The sequence below is a fragment of the Rhinolophus hipposideros genome (assembly GCF_964194185.1).
Source record: "Rhinolophus hipposideros genome assembly, chromosome: 21".
NCBI lineage: Eukaryota > Metazoa > Chordata > Mammalia > Chiroptera > Rhinolophidae > Rhinolophus > Rhinolophus hipposideros.
Genome location: NC_138067.1, coordinates 46,636,275 through 46,653,720, shown reverse-complemented (window position 1 = coordinate 46,653,720; position 17,446 = coordinate 46,636,275). Strand labels below are relative to the sequence as shown.

At 51.5% G+C, this 17,446-nt stretch overlaps 1 protein-coding gene across 1 annotated transcript; it reads right to left on the bottom strand.

The window, feature by feature from the left end:
- Positions 1-387: 387 nt before the first annotated feature.
- On the bottom strand, positions 388-17,176 carry PRKCG (protein kinase C gamma). Its single transcript, XM_081032035.1, has 18 exons — positions 16,716-17,176; positions 16,317-16,348; positions 15,281-15,363; positions 11,722-11,833; positions 11,442-11,573; positions 10,771-10,927; positions 9,888-10,022; positions 9,544-9,631; positions 9,215-9,244; positions 7,199-7,351; positions 6,680-6,868; positions 5,666-5,757; positions 5,518-5,580; positions 5,252-5,390; positions 4,145-4,225; positions 2,962-3,069; positions 1,564-1,704; positions 388-1,326 (listed from the first exon to the last, which is right to left on the bottom strand). Exons 1-18 carry the CDS (start codon positions 16,883-16,885, stop codon positions 1,138-1,140), a joined length of 2,094 nt encoding a protein of 697 aa, XP_080888161.1. The 5' UTR covers positions 16,886-17,176; the 3' UTR covers positions 388-1,137.
- Between the last annotated feature and the right edge of the window lie 270 nt (positions 17,177-17,446).

Below are 17,446 nucleotides of genomic sequence, written 5' to 3'. Positions count from 1 at the left end.
GCTTGACTTTCATCTCCCTTCCCAGGATTTCCCAGTGTCTGGGTCTCTGTTATCTGTGAGCTTGTTTGTTGCTTTGGGTGAAAATGTGAGTGCTTGTGGCTCTGTGCCCAAAGTCTCTCCTTGACCCTCTCACAGTGGTCTGTGGACATCTCCACCTTGTGCACGTGTGCCCCGTGGTCCTCTCTGTGGCTCTCTGTGTCTCTCTGTTCTGCTCTCACGCTGTGGGTATCTTCTCTCGCTTTATTGTTCTCCATGCTTTCCCTCTCTTTCTCTCTGCTACCCCTCTCCCCAGCCTCTGGCTCTCTCTCTGTTTCTATGTAGTCATTGCCCCACCTCCGCACCCCCTTCCTCTTCAAGCTTAGAAGAAAACATCCAAACACCTCAGCGTCAGCATCTCAGATTTATTCTCCAGCAGCTGTGGCTGAGAGGAAAAGGCAAAGAGGAGTGGTGGGGGGTCCCCGAGAGTGGCAGGCATGGGGGGGTCTCCGAGCAGGACTGGAGCCATGCACCTGGCAGGCGGGCAGGGATGGGTTTAGGATGGGGTAGTCTAGAACGAAAGCTGATTGAGAACAGTTGGGGAAAGGATCCTCCACACAACCCAGGAATCCCTGGGGCATGGAAGAGGGCACTGAAGCGCGGGGGCACAGCCTCCCACTTACTCCAGAAGGGAGAGGGAATGGGGGGGGCGGGGCCTCAGAGGTAGGGAGTTGTCCTGGAATTCGAATCTGGAACAGCCCACCCCATGAGAGTATTTCCCAGAACAACAACAACAACAAAATTAAAAAACAAAAGAACAGAAAAAAAAGAGAGGCAGAGATTCTACCAAGATGGAGTCTAGAACTCCACGGAGTAGGGGACGGTAGTGCTGGTTCTGGAACCTGGTGGAGCAGAGTCCAGAACACCGAGATGAGTGAGAATCTAGGGCTCAGCGCAGCAGAATCTAGAGCACAGGAAGGCTCTAGAGACTGTATAGAGTTGAGAATTCCAGGAATGCTTGAGAGGGGCATCTAGCACCCAAGGGGCAGGGGCCAGAATGCTGGGGAGCAGGATCTAGAATCGGAAAGGGGATGGTGAAGTGGGGCCGAGGGTGGCGCGGCGGAAAAAGCCGTGGAGACACCTAGTGGCAGTGGGTGGGAATTACATGACTGGCACAGGTGTTGGACTGATGGGGTTACGTGCATCCGGGTGCACGAAATCCGGGTTCACGTAGGTGAAGCCTTGGAAATCGGCCTGGTCGATGCTGGCCAGAACTAAGCGGTCTGGAGGGGTCAGCGCTGGCGCCGCCCGCGTGAAGAACTTGTCGAAGTTCTCACCGCTGCGGCCACACTGTGGGAAGGAAACGGGGAGGGAAATATGACGCTCTGACGGCTCCTTAGGTGCCCAGCTCCGTCCCCCAAATCCATCTCCTCTCTCCTTTGGAATCTCTGCACATCTTCGTGGCCTCTGCATCTCCCTTGAGGGATCTCCGCAGAGGGAACCCCACCCCATCTCCTCATATAGATAGTGGAGCTCCTGGGTGTCCCACTCCCAGGGACCAACGCTTTTTTCTTGAAGGTGACTTACCGGGCGGGGTCTAAACGGAGGCGGGATTTCCAACCGTTCCAGCCGCTCCCAGTCGATCCAGCGGAAAAAGCCATGCGCACGGATGGTGGGTTCCCCGTCAAGACCTGAACCCAGGCGCTTCGCTGGGTGCTTGGTTAGAAACTGTGGGGAACATAGAGAGATGAACGGATGGACAGAGCCCTGGACAGGGAGGCCCAGAGACTGAGAAAGGGAGAGAGAGACAAGGATGGAGGAACAGAGAGACACACGCACAGAACTCCAGGAAGAGAAGAATGGGGGGACAGGGAGAGATGGGGAAGGAGAAAGGGAGAAAGAGGAAGGGGGAGAATAAATGAGAGTGGGGTAGATGAAATCCAAACCCAGAGACCCAGGGACAGACAGAGAAACAAAAATCAGGGGCAGAGAAACCCAGAAGGAGAGGAAGGGGACAAGGAAAAAGAGGGGGGGGGAGTGAGGAAGGGAACAGGGGAGAAAGGGAGGAACGGGGAGGGAGGGAAGAATAGAAGGAGGGAAGAGAGAGAGAGAGAGAGAGAGAGAGAGAGAGAGATTAGCGATCCAGAGAAAAGGGGGAAGAGATCCAGAGAGAGGGGGGGACCCAGAGGGCAGAGACCCAGAGAAGGTAGGAGATGGGAGGAGGATCCAAAAAGACAGGAGAGAGATCCAGAGTGTGTGTGTATGGAAATGGGGGAAGAAGGTAACAGAGACCCAGAGAGAGAGGGACAGAAATGGAAAAGGTGGAAAGACATCCCAAAGGACACAGAGAAAAAAGGAGAGAAAGCCCCATGATATGTAGTTGGAGACAGAGAGACAAGACAGAAACCAGAGCGATAGAGATAGAGATAGAGATAGAGATAGAGATAGAGATAGAGATAGAGATAGATAGATAGAGAGAGAGAGAGAGAGAGAGAGTCAGAGAGACTTGGAGGCAGGAGCTGGAAGCACAAGTGTGCTGATGCCTGTCAAAAAGCTGCTATCGGCTAGTCTCTCTCTTACATTAACTCCATAACCCCAGAAGGAGACTGAGGCTCTCAGAGTTTCAGTGATTTGGCCAAGATCCCACAGGAGAACAAGGGGCAGGAGTTAGGTACCCTGACCCACCTGGTTCTGAAGAGGTAGGTCCTGACCTTCCAGCCCTTCCTGCAGTGAGCCCCTGGGGCATGGGGGCAGCAGCAGAGGATGGGACAGAGGTCATCCTTGGACTGGAGTGGCAACAGGGCAGTGAATTATTGTTATAAAAAAAGTCTGTACTATGTAAACTTTTCCAGCAGATGGAAGTAAAGTGGCATGAGGAGCGGGGGCCTTTCCAATGTACACAGACACTGCGTAGGCAGCCCTGGATGGCAGCATGGGGTGCATGGGTTGTGAGTCTGGATAATCTGGGAGTCAGGGGGCTCTCACCCCCTTGCAGATGGCCACAGCTTCCCGGGAAAGTGACTTGGGGTAGGTGACAGTTTGTTCCATGATGGCCTGAAACAGCTCCTCCTCGTCCTCCCCATCAAAGGGGGGCTAAAGAAATAGAGGGGATAAAGAGTCAGAGACAGACTACCTCTCCCCACCTTCCATACCCTCATTACCCACATGAATATACCTTCCCTCCCCCCAATATCCTAGGGAAACACATGAGCAAACCACCAAAGATTTATCTTTCTCCCTCTCAGATGCTCTGGTTTCCTATCTCAGATGCTTCAGCTCTCCGCACTTCTTTGCTGTTCTGTCTCTTTCTATCTGCTACGTAAATCAGCAGGGTGTTAATTAGGCAATATGTCATTTAAATAAAAGAGAGGAAAAACACTGCAGGAAAAGCTGTACAAGCATCTGGTTGGATGAGAGGCCTCCAGTCTTCTGGGGTTAGGAAGAGCAACACCAAGGAAAGGATTCTTTATGTAAGTTCTGGAGATTATTTTATAGAGTGGAGGGGGTCCATGAACTTGGATGGGGAAGAAATGCATCTTTATTTTTTTTAAATGTCTAGGTGAGATTTAGCATTCCCTTCAATTACAAATGTAGGCAACAAACCACAACAGTAGTACTTGTGGCTTTGTCACCAATAGAAATCACAGATATTTTCTTATCACATCAGAGTTGCAGATGTTTCAAAATATCAGTCATCTCTACTTCAAGATTACTGGTAGGCCTTCCTATTTACTTCCCATTCCTGTGAGATATTACTATTTAATTCATTAGTAGGAAATCACTTATATGTCTACTTACATGTCACTTAATATTTAAGCAACTGTATACATTAAAATTTAACATTTTTAGATGGTTAAATTATATTCAATTAAATTTTTTGTTTGATAATCATATTTCAATGATTACTTTTTTTGTAATCGTATTATTTTATTTTGTGCGTTTGAAAACATTGTTCTGAGAAGGGGTCTGTGGAATCCAAAAAGGTTCAGAACACCCAGCCTGGGAAAGATAATGCTTCAGCACCACGGACAGCGCTGTGTGGGCACGACCTTCCCTAAGCTTAGCACCTTCTTAGACTATAGACGTCCCTTCCTAACCTGCTACTCCTGAAATAAAGGCCACTCCATGCTGTGTTTAGCCAAGCCGGCGTCTCCCCGCTTTCCCTTACCTGTCCCGCCAACATCTCATACAGCAGAACCCCAAAGGACCACCAGTCGACAGACTTCCCATAGGGCTGATAGGCGATGATCTAGGAGGGGGAGATGGGAGGCAAGGCATTGTGCTTTGCGCTTTGAAGAGGCTAGGACCCTGTGGCCTCACCCCCTGGTCACCCTGCCCACTTTAAGCATTTTCAGCACAAACTTCTTCCACTCAGAATACCTTAGCCAGAGTTCCATTCTTTGGGAAATCCGGGAAACAAACTTGACCTACTTAGAACATTCCTTTGGTCCCAAATACAGATTATCTGGGGGCCAACTCACAAGTTCCACCTATCTAAAATACATAGGTAATTGGACCCTCTCCTTACAATATCAGGTGCACATAATTAAATTTCAGAGACTAGAGATTCTTAAATCTGGCATTTCAGATTCATCTGGGGAACTGTTTAAAAATAGATGTTTCCAGCCCCAAAGAACTCAACCCTTAGTAAGTCAGAGTCAGAGGCAGGAATGTGTATTTTTCAAAACCTTCCCAGGTAATTCTGATTAGCAGGCAGGTTTTGAAACCATTGACCTCGGTTACTCGGATACTAGCATTGAATCAACTGAAAAGATCAAGGCACCATCAACACCATTTCCTTCTTCAACTGAACGAAGTCAGTACACACAATCTACTTATATGCAGTCAGATCATTAGCTCTACCCTCTTCACAATGTCAAATATTGCCCATTTGAAATATTCAGGAGACAGCCTCCACACGCTTAGTGTTCTCAGGGGACAAGCCCCACCCAGTCAGAGTAACTGGAAATCCTCACCACCTTCTTAGAAAGTCCAGTAGAAGACCCCGTTCTCTTGGAATTCTTTGAGCTCGTCCAGCTCTTTCAGAACATTCACCCACAGGTCCCACCCACTTTGCCTATTTAGAGACCCAGCTCCACCCACTTCAAACGTTCAGCGCACAGGCCTCTCTGCATTGCTCTCCGTTAAAAAGCCCAGGACTCATGCAAAGATCCCCGGGTCAGGTCCCACGCATTACAAATGCTAGACAACCAGCCACATCCAATCAGCGGACTTGAAGCGTGGGTTGTGGTCCCAGGGAAGACACAACGGTTACCTCGGGGGCTATGTAGTCTGGGGTCCCGCAGAAAGTGCGGGTAGTGGTCCCAGGGAAGACGTTCTCCTTACACATGCCAAAGTCAGTGATTTTGATGTGTCCTTCAGCATCCAACATCACGTTGTCTAGTTTCAGGTCCCTGGGGGTGGAGGTGGGGTGGTAGTAATTGCGGGAAGGGTAGAGTTCAACAGGCTGCAGCAGTATGTTCTAATCCCTTCCCCTCTAGAGACCTGATTCCCTCCATTGAAAGGTCTGGGGCTGCTCACCGGTAGATGATGCCCTGATTGTGAAGGAAGAAGAGGCCGATGGCAATTTCTGCTGCGTAGAACCTGGAGGAGATGGAGGGTCAGAGGTCAATGGCTGGACTCTACCTCCTTCCACCTTCCCTCCACCCTCGCCTGGACCAAGACTCACGCTGCATGGGGCTCCTTAAACTTGCCCAACTGCTGAATGTGGTACATCAAGTCACCCCCGGTGACATACTCCATCACAAAATACAGGCGATCCTGGGGGTGAGTGTGCATGGCTTAGAGGCGAGGACACGCCCACCAGGTTTTCTATCCGAGCAGCAGCGTAGGTAGGCCTGTGAGCCCAGCATTCGAAGTGGGCAGAGCTGGGTCTCTAAATGGACAGTTCCTCTCTCCAGACAAACTGAAAGGCTGGGGATCCGCCCAATCAAAAACCAAGAGCATATGACCACGCCCACCGGAAGGCCCCAATGATTCTAACAAGGCCAACTCAGAATCTCCACCCGCCCCATCCCCCTACCCGGTTACTACGAGCTACAGGTGTTCTGGTCCCACACTCTCAGAATTGAAGTTTGAGGGCCACCATTCGCTGGAAATCCCAGGGGATCCTCAAACGTCTTTCCATACCCACTCACGGACATATGCAGTTCTGGCCACTTATTAGGAACCAAAGTCGTTCAGGCCTCGTGTGCCATTAATGATGATAATGATGATATAATAATAATAATAATAATAATAATAATAGTAATAATAATATAAAAATCCAAGAAGCTGGCCAAGCCCGTTCAGAGCTCTTGGAAGTAGTCATGCCCTCTCAAACTCTGTCCGTTCTGATTCCTTGTCCCATTCTACAATTTTGGAAAACCCTTCTTTCTATGGAATCCCTCACCCAGAATCCAAAAGTGATGACCTTGTCATTCAGAGCCTAATTCTGGCCACGACCACTCAAACTCAAAAGTGCGTTCTTCTCCACGCACTCCTTTATTCAAAAACACCCACTCAAGACCAAGCTCACTAAGGCCACATCCACTCAAGATCCCATCTGTCTGGCCATACCCATTCAGAGAGCATGAAGTTTTCTGGTCTTGCTATAAACTCAGAATCCCAGAGCAGATGGCTGACCCATCCAGGGGGAATGAAGCAGGGCTCCGGAGCCAGCCTCCACTCCCTCCTCCCTTACCGGGGTCTGGAAAGTAGAGTGGAGCTGGGTGAGAAAGTGGGGCCTGCCTCCTGGGCCTCGGCCCCCCAGGGCCAGGACGCGTTTCTCCACCAGAGTGCAGTCCACATCATCATCCTGGACGATCACGTCTTTCTTTAGGATCTTGATGGCATAGAGCTCATCAGAGCCCCTACGCTCCGCCAGCATCACCTGGGGACAGAGGCCCAGAAAGCCCATTCTGTCCTAAAAACCCCAGAAGTGCAGGTCCCTGCCCCTCCCTTTCAGGGACACAGATAATCAGAACCCCAGGTCCTTCATCTCCCTCTCAAGGGACAGTGTGTCCTGACTTTGCCAACCACTCCCTCAGAGAAAGCATCCACATCTTTATGCCTCCCCTCTCCAGGGACTGAAAGGGCCCCATGGAATCCCTTTGGGAACTCAATAGCCTTGTGTCGCTTCCCTTTTACTTTCCCCCTAAGGACCAGAATGTGATCTCCCCCCAGACATCCTCCCCTTCCCCCAGAGCCCCAGGAAGCCAACCTTCCCAAAACTGCCTTTTCCTAGAACCATGAGGAAGCTGAAATCGGAGATGTGCAGACGTCCAGGGCTCGCCCCGAAGAAACAGCGCTTGGAGTCAGTGGGACTAGGAGATGGGGAAGGAATGGGAGAGGAAGAGGGACCCATCCGCACCCGCTGTGAGAAAGGGGAGAGACCCCAAGATAGTCAGACTCCCGATAAGAGTGTGCCCCTAAGAGACAGCATCCAAGAATGAAAGGGATGGGGAGAGATGGAGAGAAAATAAAAGTTGTCCCCGCCACCCTCCTTGGCTTAAGAACTTCCTAAGACTTCCCATAGCTGGAAGATTTATTTATTATTTAACTAACCCTTAGAGAGCTAACTATATGCCATAAATCCTCTGGAAATCCCTGTTACCTCTCCCCATTTTACAGAAGAGAAAACTGGCACAGAGACATTAAGTAACTTACCCCATGTCACATCGTGGGTAAAAAGCAGAGCCAGAAATCAAAACCCATAAAGCCAGACTTGTGTCCCTCCTTTCTGTTTCTCCACCATCACCCAGCACATGGCTTGGAACACAAGAGGGTGTTGAGTGGATGACCGTCTCAGGAGATGAGTACTCAATGCGATTCCTGTTGCTCAATCCTCAGAGCAGGCCCAGAATCTGAACACTGTTACCACTGTCCCCCCGGGCCAGGCTACCTGTTGCTCCCACCTGGTCTTCATGATAGCCTTCTTCCTCCTTCCACCATCTAGTACAGAGGCAGTCATCTTGTTCAAATTTAAATCATCTCAAGCCACCTCTGATACTCTCCCATCTCACTTGGTTTTAAAAGCCAAAATCCTACCAAGGAATGACAAGACACACTCTCACACACACACCCCGCCACCCCACCTTCCCTCTCTGACTTTATCTCATGCTTCTCCCTCCCCCAGCCTGCCTCAGACATTGCTGGCCTGCCTCAACCTCAGAGCCTTTGCATGCGCTCTTCCCTCTCTGTCTGGAATTCTTCTTTCTGCTATCCTCATGGCTCACTCTCGCCCCTCCCTCACACCTTTGCCACACAGTACTTTCTCAGTGAAGCCTTCTCTGTAATAAACTGCTGTTAAAATCATAATCTTCTCCAACGGCACTCCCTAACCTCCTTAATGTTTATTTTTCTCCACATCGCTCATTGCCTTTGAACATATTATTTACTTCTTTATTTTATTTAACATCTCCCTTCACGTGCAAGCCCCATGGAGGCAGGAATTTTCTCTCTCTTGCTCGCTGCTATATCCCCAGTGACTAGGACCATGCCTTACCCACAGAGGGGCTCAATGAAATATTTTGTGAAAGAATAAATGAGGGCGAGAGCATTCCTTTCTTTGGCCTGAAAATCTGGTCTCCCTTTCCTTTGCCTGGGGAATCCTGTCCATCCTCCAGGATTCACCTCTCTGAGAAGCTTTCTCTGACTCTCCCAGGTGGTGCCAGGTGCTTCTGGGACCTCCCCAGTGCCTGAGGCTACCTCCATTATCAAACACATGCCTTCTCGTGGTGAATGTCTCTATCTGTAACTTTCCCTCACGCTAGAAGAGGAGCACCCCAAGCAATGACATGATTCTACTTCCAGAACAGGTTCGGCTAATGTGGCACCTCCAGAAATAGGTGTTCAGTGAGTGAGTAAATGAGTGGAGGAGAGACAGGCCACAGTGATAAAGAAATAGAAAACCTCAAGAATCAATGCAGGTGTCGTCTCTTCAGGGAAGTCCTCCCTGACCACCTTCCTCCCAGGCTGGGTTAGTGCCTCCTATGTTTCTTTAGAGCTCTGGGCTCTCATTTAGCCCATCATCCAGGAATTTCAGTATCATATTTGTGACTGTGTCCCTACCTTGGGGACCTGAGAGTCAGATTCACCTAGGATTACTCAGCAAGCATAACACCTGCCACCAAGTATGTGCCCAGCCTTTGTGTGTGGAAATGAAGATAAATCAAGAGAGAGAGATACAGATCACAGGAATGAAACTGTCTCCATTCCAGGCCTCAGTGCCACTCACCTCATATAGTTCCAGGGGATAGTTACAGGCCTGGGGGCGGGGGGAAAGAAAGCAAGTGTCAGAGCCCCAGAGAGGTAGAAGATTGCCCTGCAGCAGGGGGTGGGGGCCCCCAAACTCCCAAGCCAGGGTAATAGATAGGAACTCGAACTCCCATCAGACTCTGGGTCAGGAGTCCCCAAGAAAAGCAGGTGAAGGAGCCCTAGGGTCTTTTGGGAATTGTAGTCCCAGGACCAGTGAGTGAGCAACCAGTGGTGGCGCTTGGGAAAGGCCAGCTCTGTACGGTGGGGAGCTGGGCTGGGCTCCCCGTGAAGAAGCCAGGGTAGGGGTACCTCAAACTTCTGGAGGAGACTGCAGTTGTCAGCATCAGCCACTGGCACATTGTAATATTCACCCTCCTCCTGGTTCAGTAACTTGTACCTGATATACAGACGGAGATCAGAACTTGGTAGGAGGGTGGGAGATGTGTGGGGATGGAGGGACCCATGGGGAGAGGCATAGACATCAGAAGGGGGGAAGGAGACAGACAGATACAGAGATGAAGAGAAAGAGTGAGGTAAGGAGAGAGGGGATGGGGAGAGATGCGCAGGGGGAGAAAGAATGATGGTGGCCTTAGGGAGACCACACACAAACTGAGGTGGAGATGCAGGGGCACCTGCCCCACTCGGGCCCTCACCAGCCATCCACAGGCGCCTTGAGCAGCTCTGAGACCCCAAAAGACATGGCGCCCATGAAGTCATTGCGGGAGGTCCGGTCCCAGTCCCACACCTCCACGCTGAGCCGGCGCTCCACGTCCCCTGGCTTCAGGTTGCTGCAGGAAGGGGGGGGGCAGAATGAGGTGCCCAGCTCCAGGCTCCCTCACTCACCATCCTTGGTGCTGAAAGAGGAGGCTAACCCAGCCAGCTGGAGTCTGTTTCCTGCTGTGTGAAGTATCTTCCCACCTCTGGTCCTCACGTAGCAGGGCTCTCTCCCACCTTCCGGAGCCTTAAGTAAACCTAGACAGCTCTCTCTCCAGCTCTCTCCGTCCCTCATGAACTCTTGGCCCCTTTGCATCCCTGTCTCCTGGTCTTTCTTTTCAGGTCACTCTCCTACTCTGAGTCTCTGTGCCCCTCTTCTCCCTCCAGTCTCTGTCCTTCTGTGTTTCTGTTAGTTTTCTTTTCTTTCTCTCCCTGCCACCCTCCACCCCTCTGCTCAATCCCCATATGCACACCATTCTAGCTGTGTCTCTCTTTGGGTCTCTCTCTCTCTCTCTCTCTCTCTCTCTCTCTCTCTCTCTTTCTCTCCTCTGTCTCCCTCAAAGTGGTGGGCTTTAATGAAGATTAAACACACAGATATCTGTCTCTCAGCTTTTATATCTCCATCCCTTTCTCCCAATCACTCCATTCCCCTCTCCCTTGATCACTCCATTCCTTTCTCTCACCGCCTTTCTCTGCCCCCTTTTTGGGTTCCCTCTATCCTCACACCTCCCACCAGCTGCTCTCTAGGGGTCTTGTGGGCCACCAGCACCCTCGAATCATCTTGTATCAGCCATCCCAGTCTCCCCTACACTGGAGGCTCACAACACAAAGGTCTCGTTCCACACAGGGTTCAGCGTGGCTTTCACTGTCCGGGTCTTCTGTTTTGTCAGGTTCCGAGGGTCTGGGATGAGTTTCAGTTTCACATAGGGGTCAGACAGACCATTGGGGTCCATTGGGATGAGATTACGGGCCTCACCAACTAAGGAGGGAAGTGAAGGAGGATAGATTGGGTTAGAGGCACCCTAGCCCTCCCCCAGCAGTATTAAGAATTTCAAGCTCTCAGCCGTCTGTCTCATGATCAGGTGTCTTTGATGTCTTACCTGTCCAGTACCTAGAAGATAGGGCATAAAGCCCTTTTCCCAAGCCAGTGACCCCAAAATCAGCCCCTTCCTCCATTAGGACCTAGAAGTCAGGACCTGGCCATATCAGCAGTGGTAAACCAAAGCCTCACTTGGAACCAGGTTTTCTCTCATGCCTCCCTCTCAAGGACCTTGACACCTGGAATGGCCATTAAGAGGGGCTGAAAATTACAAGAGGCAAGGCTGGAGATGGAGCTGCCAGCTAGAAGGGGCGTGGCCGGGTGGTGCTCAGCCTTTGCCGGTGGGGGTCAGAAGTGTGGGCGTGGCCTTCGAGAGGGCGTGGTCTTCCCGAGTTGGGACAGCTCAGGTGAATTCTACGGGCCCAGCACACATGGTAAAAGGGCGGGGCCTCACCCGTGACGTGGATCTCATCCGCGGTCGGAGCCCGGATTTCCAGCTGCAGGCGCCCGCGGCGCTCCGTGTGGTCCACGCCACAAAGAGAGGGCACACTGCGCACACAGCGCCGGTGCACGTTCATCTCGCAGCCTCGGGAGACAAAACTGGGGTTAGCGCTTCAGGCCCCACTCCAAACCCCAGTGTCCATCCCCCAGCATTTCCCCAAACCTAGACAATGTGCTTTTGAAAGGGCCCCAGATGCGCCAAGTTCTGGCTTGAGCAGTGAGTGTAGACTCACAGGAGCATTTCATGCCCTGGTGTACCAGCCCGTAAAGGAGGGAGCCGCAGTGGTCGCAGAAGGTGGGGCTGCTGTAGCTGTGTAGACGGAACTTGTGCTTGTTCCGGGGATCCTGGGGGCAGACAGGAGTCGGTCAAAGGGGGCGCCAGGGGTGTCCTAGAACCCTGGGAGACAGCCCTCTGAACTCTTCCTCCTTCCGCTTTGCTCTCCCAATCTTCCTGATGTTCCACCTCACTCATTCACTCTACTGTATTTATTGAGTATCTACTGTGTGCCAGGCACTGTTCTGGGTGCGGGGACCCAGCAGTGAATAAAAACTGTCCGCATGGAGTTTGCTTTCTGGCGGAGGGAGACAGAAAATAAACATGATAAATAAAATGTTATATGATGGATGGTAATAGAAGAAAAATGAATAGGAGAAAAACGAAGCAGGAAAGGGCACTGTGGGGGGGGGCTGAAATTTGAAATAGAGTGGTCAATCAGGGATAGCATCACTAAGAAGGTGGCATTTGGGAAGAACCTTATGGGAGGTGGGGGCTTCCAACATCCAAAGCCCCTGCACCCCCACCTCCCACAAGCTGTTCTTTGAGGAATTCTGGGCCACTATGAAACCCAGATCGCTCACTGTCAGCCACCGTCAATGTCTGCCCACTGATGATTGCCTTCTCTCAGCCCCTGGTGGGATGGAGAATCTGACCTCTGTTATACAGCCATAGACACTGTAAATGAAAACCACACAGCACGGCCTGGCATTAAATGTGCTCAGTACTGTTACTCTTACTGCTGTGGTTGTTATTAGTGATTTTATTGCAGTCCCCACATAGCCCTGGGTTTAAATATGAGCTAGGCTATTCCCAGCTGTGTGATTTGGGCAAGTTCATGCCCAATTTTGAGCCTCAGTGTCCACCTGCCCAGTGGAAATAAACAATCTATATCGTGAAGCAATGCTAACTGTCCAGAGTCCAATTAAGCAAGAATTTAGGGCACAAGTAAAGCACTCCTCCCTCCACCTTTGGCAAGGTCTGAGTTTTAAATCATTTGATATTTGCCTTTTGTGAAGAATGCATTGCATTCAGGACACTCTTAGGCTTTTATTTATTTGGCAGTTTAGTGGGGGTCCTATTTTGAATAGGACCACTTGGGTGGCACTTGGGTGGCAGAAGGATGTTGGTAGTTGCCATGATCTCTTTCAATGCTCTGGACTTCTAAAGGTGTTCAACTGAGAGTTCCTGCCTCATGGAATGAGACACTGTCTGAAAGCCCTCAGCAAGATACCTGGTACACAACTGCTCCAGGGATATAAGCTGTTACTATTATTCTCAAGGTGAAAGTCATGATTAAAAAGGAGACAGTCCTGGGGCTCCAAGTAGATCGATCAGAGTCCAAATTTGACTCTGCCCACTACCCAGCTCTGTGGGCTCACCCCACCCATTCCAGAGACCCAGGTTTCCTTCCTATAAGATGAGGGCTGTGAGCCCTCCCTGCACGGGATCTGAAGACTAAATGAAACCATGTTTGGAAGCCCTTAGCACTTCTTAAGCCCTTGATCCATGTTACTTACAAGATCAAAAGCATTAAGAATAAAAAAAGTCAGACTAATGTAGAGGAAAGACCACGTCTTTACTAATTCACCTGTTTCCTCATTGGTAATAGTGTAATAATTTTAACCATGATAATAACTAATAATTTGTCTGTTGCCATTTGCCAGGTATAGTCCCAAGTATTTGATTCATTTAGTTCTCAAAACAATCCTATAAAGTGGGCATGGTTATCCGCTTCATTTTAGAGGTGATGAACTCAAGAATTGCTGAGAGATAAGCTAACTGGAGGAAGGTCATAGAACCAATAGGCGGTGGGGCTGGGATTCAAGCCCAGGTGTTCTGGCTTAGGAGCCACTGGGCAGATGAGGACAGAATCAGTCCTTACCGGATTTAATCATATACTGCCTTCACCATACCTGATGAGTGTATGCAATAAATCAGAACTAGTACTGGTAGTGGAGGAGGGCAGGTGAGGCAGCTAGTCAATAACATATATAGGCACTGGCAGACAGTGATGCTCAATATGTATTCTATGGTCACATTCTCCATGTAAACTTCAATTTTCCTCACCTGACAAGCTGGCAAAGTTACTCATAAGCTTCTGTGGTGCCATCTCTGTCTCTTTCTCTCTGCTTCTTTCTTCATCTACTAATCATAAAACCATCTCCAACCCTGTGTCAAAACCTGAGCTACCCTCTTAACCTACCTGGCTTCATTGAACTGTCAAAACAGGCCTGGGATGTCTAGATTTATGCTGCCCCATACTGTAGCCACTAACCACACATGGTTATTACATTTAAATCAATTCAGATTGAAAGGAATTTAGATTTACCTGCCTCAGTCACAGTGGCCCCTTTCACATGCTCACTAGCTTTGTGACTAATAGCTTCCATATTGGATAGGGCAGATACAGAACATTTCCATCACAGAACCAATAGGTGGTGGGGCTGAGATTCGAGCCCAGGCGTGGCTCTATCGGTCAACACTAGACTGTCAGCCCCACTTTATAGGGAAGGTACTGGTGAGGTTCAGAGAAAAGAACCCCACAGCCAGACAGAAAGTGAAGGAGGGATCAGTGATGGGCTATTTTTGTAAGCCCCTGATGTAGGGGAGCAGAAAGGGAAACAATTGTATGTATGTGTGCGTGTGCACATAAGAAAACTGTATATGAATATGTGTGTGCACATGAAGAACTGTAAATACACGTGTGTGTGCACATGGGTAACTAACTGTAAATGCACGTGTGTGTCCACATTGGGGACCTGTATATGCACAAATGTGTGTGCGCACGGGGATCTGTATATGCACGTGTGTGTGTGCGTGTGTATTACAGACTTTTTTTTTTTTTTTTTCTTTTTCGGGAACCGAACCGGCGGCCTTCGGAGTTAGGGACTTGGAGCTCTAACCGCTTGAGCCACCGGGCCGACCCGCGTGTGTATTACAGAATCTCTCTGGGCCTCCCTTTCTGAGCACTTCAGCTGTTTTCCATATCCACCATCTCCTATTCTAGTCTCTCTCCAGATATCTGCACCTCGGAGTGTCTCTGTCTTACCTCTCTGTCTCTCAATCTCTCCCGGTCCCCTTTTCCTTTCTCCTGTGTTGCTGTCTCAGTTCCATTCCTCTCTCTCTCTCTCTCTCTCTCTCTCTCTCTCTCTCTCTCTCTCTCTCAGATTCCCTCTCCTCTTATCTCAGGATCTCAATGTCTGCATCCATATCTCTCTCTCTGTTTCTCAGCTCTCAGTTTTTAAATCTCTTGAGCCCACCCCTCCAGTGCTGGTCTTTGGTCTCACCCCGCCTCCTCTCTGTCCCCCACCTGTGCTCCCATCCTGTCTCAGTATCCTCTGATTCCCCCTTTCCAGGCCAAGGGCAGGGAAACTGGGCCAGACTAGCTCCCCTTATCTCTCCAGCCCCCCTCCCCTCCCAGCCTTAAAAATAGCAGGAGAAATTGGGACGGACGCAGAGGGGGTGAGGGAGGGGGCCCGGCCTGAGGAGGAAGAACCAAGTGTCCGGGCACTCACGTCTGTCTGGGGGCCCTTCCCAGCGCCTGGACACTCGAAGGTCACAAATTCGTGGCATCGTCGATGAACCACAAAGCTGCAGACTGAAGGTGAGAACCATAGAGACACAGAGACAGAGAGACCCCAATGGACAGAAAATCAGAAAGAGAGACCACCGACAGAGAGAAAAATAGAGTGACGCTGATATACAGAGAGTTCAGTTGAGAGAAAAATCAAAGGAGAGGCTTCACATGCAGACCAAGAAAGAGAGAGAGAGAGAGAGAGAGAGAGAGAGAGAGAGGAGACAAACCAGGAGATGAAATTTAAGAGAGGGACCCAAAGACAGAAACAGATGCAGAGAGTCACAGAGAGCCCAGTGCATATACACAGCCAAAGGGAAACAGAGAAAATAGGATTCCACTGACAGACACAGGCCTGCAGATAAGAGACAAGAAAGCCAGAAGGAGAGAGGCAGGCAGAAGAAAAAAACACAGAGCGAAATCCTCCAACAGAAAGCAGCAACTTGGGCAGAAGTGAGTCTGGGGGCGCTGCTGCCGGCCACCACCCTCCCTGACTCACTCTGTTCTCAGCAGTAGCAGCTGGTGCTTTAGGACTCAACCCCCTCTCTCGTCCCCCATAACTGCTGGCCCCCCTCCTTGGCCCCACCAGCCCATCAGTGACCCCACCCCGCCTGCCCCTGCCTAGGACGGTGGATGTTGTCATGGTGATGGCAGCCTGGGGGGGCTCAGACTTTGCATCTTCAGCCCCCCCTCCAGCTCCCCTTTTCCAAAGCTCCCTGTTCCCATGGCAACAGATTCTCCAAATATCTGTCCCCACCTGGAGCTGGCCAAGGGAGGGGCCCCCAGCACCACCTCCGCGGTGGCCCCACCATCAGAGCTCCCTCCCCACCACAGGCTGTGTCTCTGCCACACCCCCCCGCCCCGGGCTCCCCCGCGCCTCTCTGGGGACCAGAGAACACGTGTCAAACAGCCTCAGCTCTGGGGCCCCAGCCTCCACCCTCCTGAGGGTCCCAGGAGTCCAGGTCCCCAGCTCTTACCTTGACATTGCAGGCCCTGTTTCCCAATTCCCCTGCAAGAGTCAAGGATCTGAGGTCAGATCTAAGGTCACCGCACAAAAGGGTGCCTGGACCCCCTCACATAGGAGGCCTCTGACCCTCCTCCCCGCAGGAGCAGGAGTCTAAGCCCCAGCCGCCTCCTCTTTCTAGAATCAAAAAAAAAATCTGGCCCCAAGCCCCTGAAGAGGGGTTCAGACCCAGCATCCCAGGACCCCCAACCCCTCCTCCCTCAGACTCAGGAGCCCAGGCTCTCAGCCCCCTACTACCCTAAGACCAGGAGCCGGGACTACAGCCCCCTTTCCTCATTACTCAGGGATCTGGTGTGACAGGGGTCTCTACTCTAGTCCCCTCATCCCGCACGCCCCTACCCCCTTCCCTCACCAGATGAAGTCGGTGCAGTGGCTGCAGAAGGTTGGCTGCTTGAAGAAGCGAGCGGTGAACTTGTGGCTCTTGACTTCGTGAACCACTTTCTGCCTCAGAGCTCCCTTTCTGCAAAATAGGGGCCGGGGGCCCCCCTCTGAATCGCCTCCGCCGGGGCCCAGGCCTGCCATGGCCCCAGGTACGTCGCAGGGACCAGGATCCTGCCTTTCTGGGGGAACAGGTGGAAAGGCGAGGAGCCGGAGACTTGGGAGAGAAGCGGAGCCACGGGGAGATCCCGAGGACGGGAGGAGAGGCGCGAGGCACCTCCAGGAGTGAGCGCTCGGGGCAGGCAGCGGGCCCCCCCGGGAGGATCAGGGGGTGCGGACGAGTAGGGCGCAGAGCCGAGGGCAGTGGCCCGAGCAGCCGGAGGCACGGGCGGCGGCGGTAGGAGCTCCGGCTCCAGCACCTGCTGAAATGTGGGAGCCACGGGTGGGGGGAGGCGTTGCCATGACGACCAAGGGGCGGGGTTTCGGCTTAAAGGCGTCCCCCTCCCTGAACAGGAGACGAATGCCTTCCCCCCAAACCCCCGCATATATACGCACACCCCCTCCGCGGGGGCTGGCTGGAGGAAGGGGGCATCTTCCGAGCCGTGCTTCCCCCCCCACTCAAATCTGTCGCCAGGACCGCTTTCCATCCCCCCTCGGGTGCCTCGGTGGCTTCTGGTAACCCACTGAGACTCCACTCGGATCTCT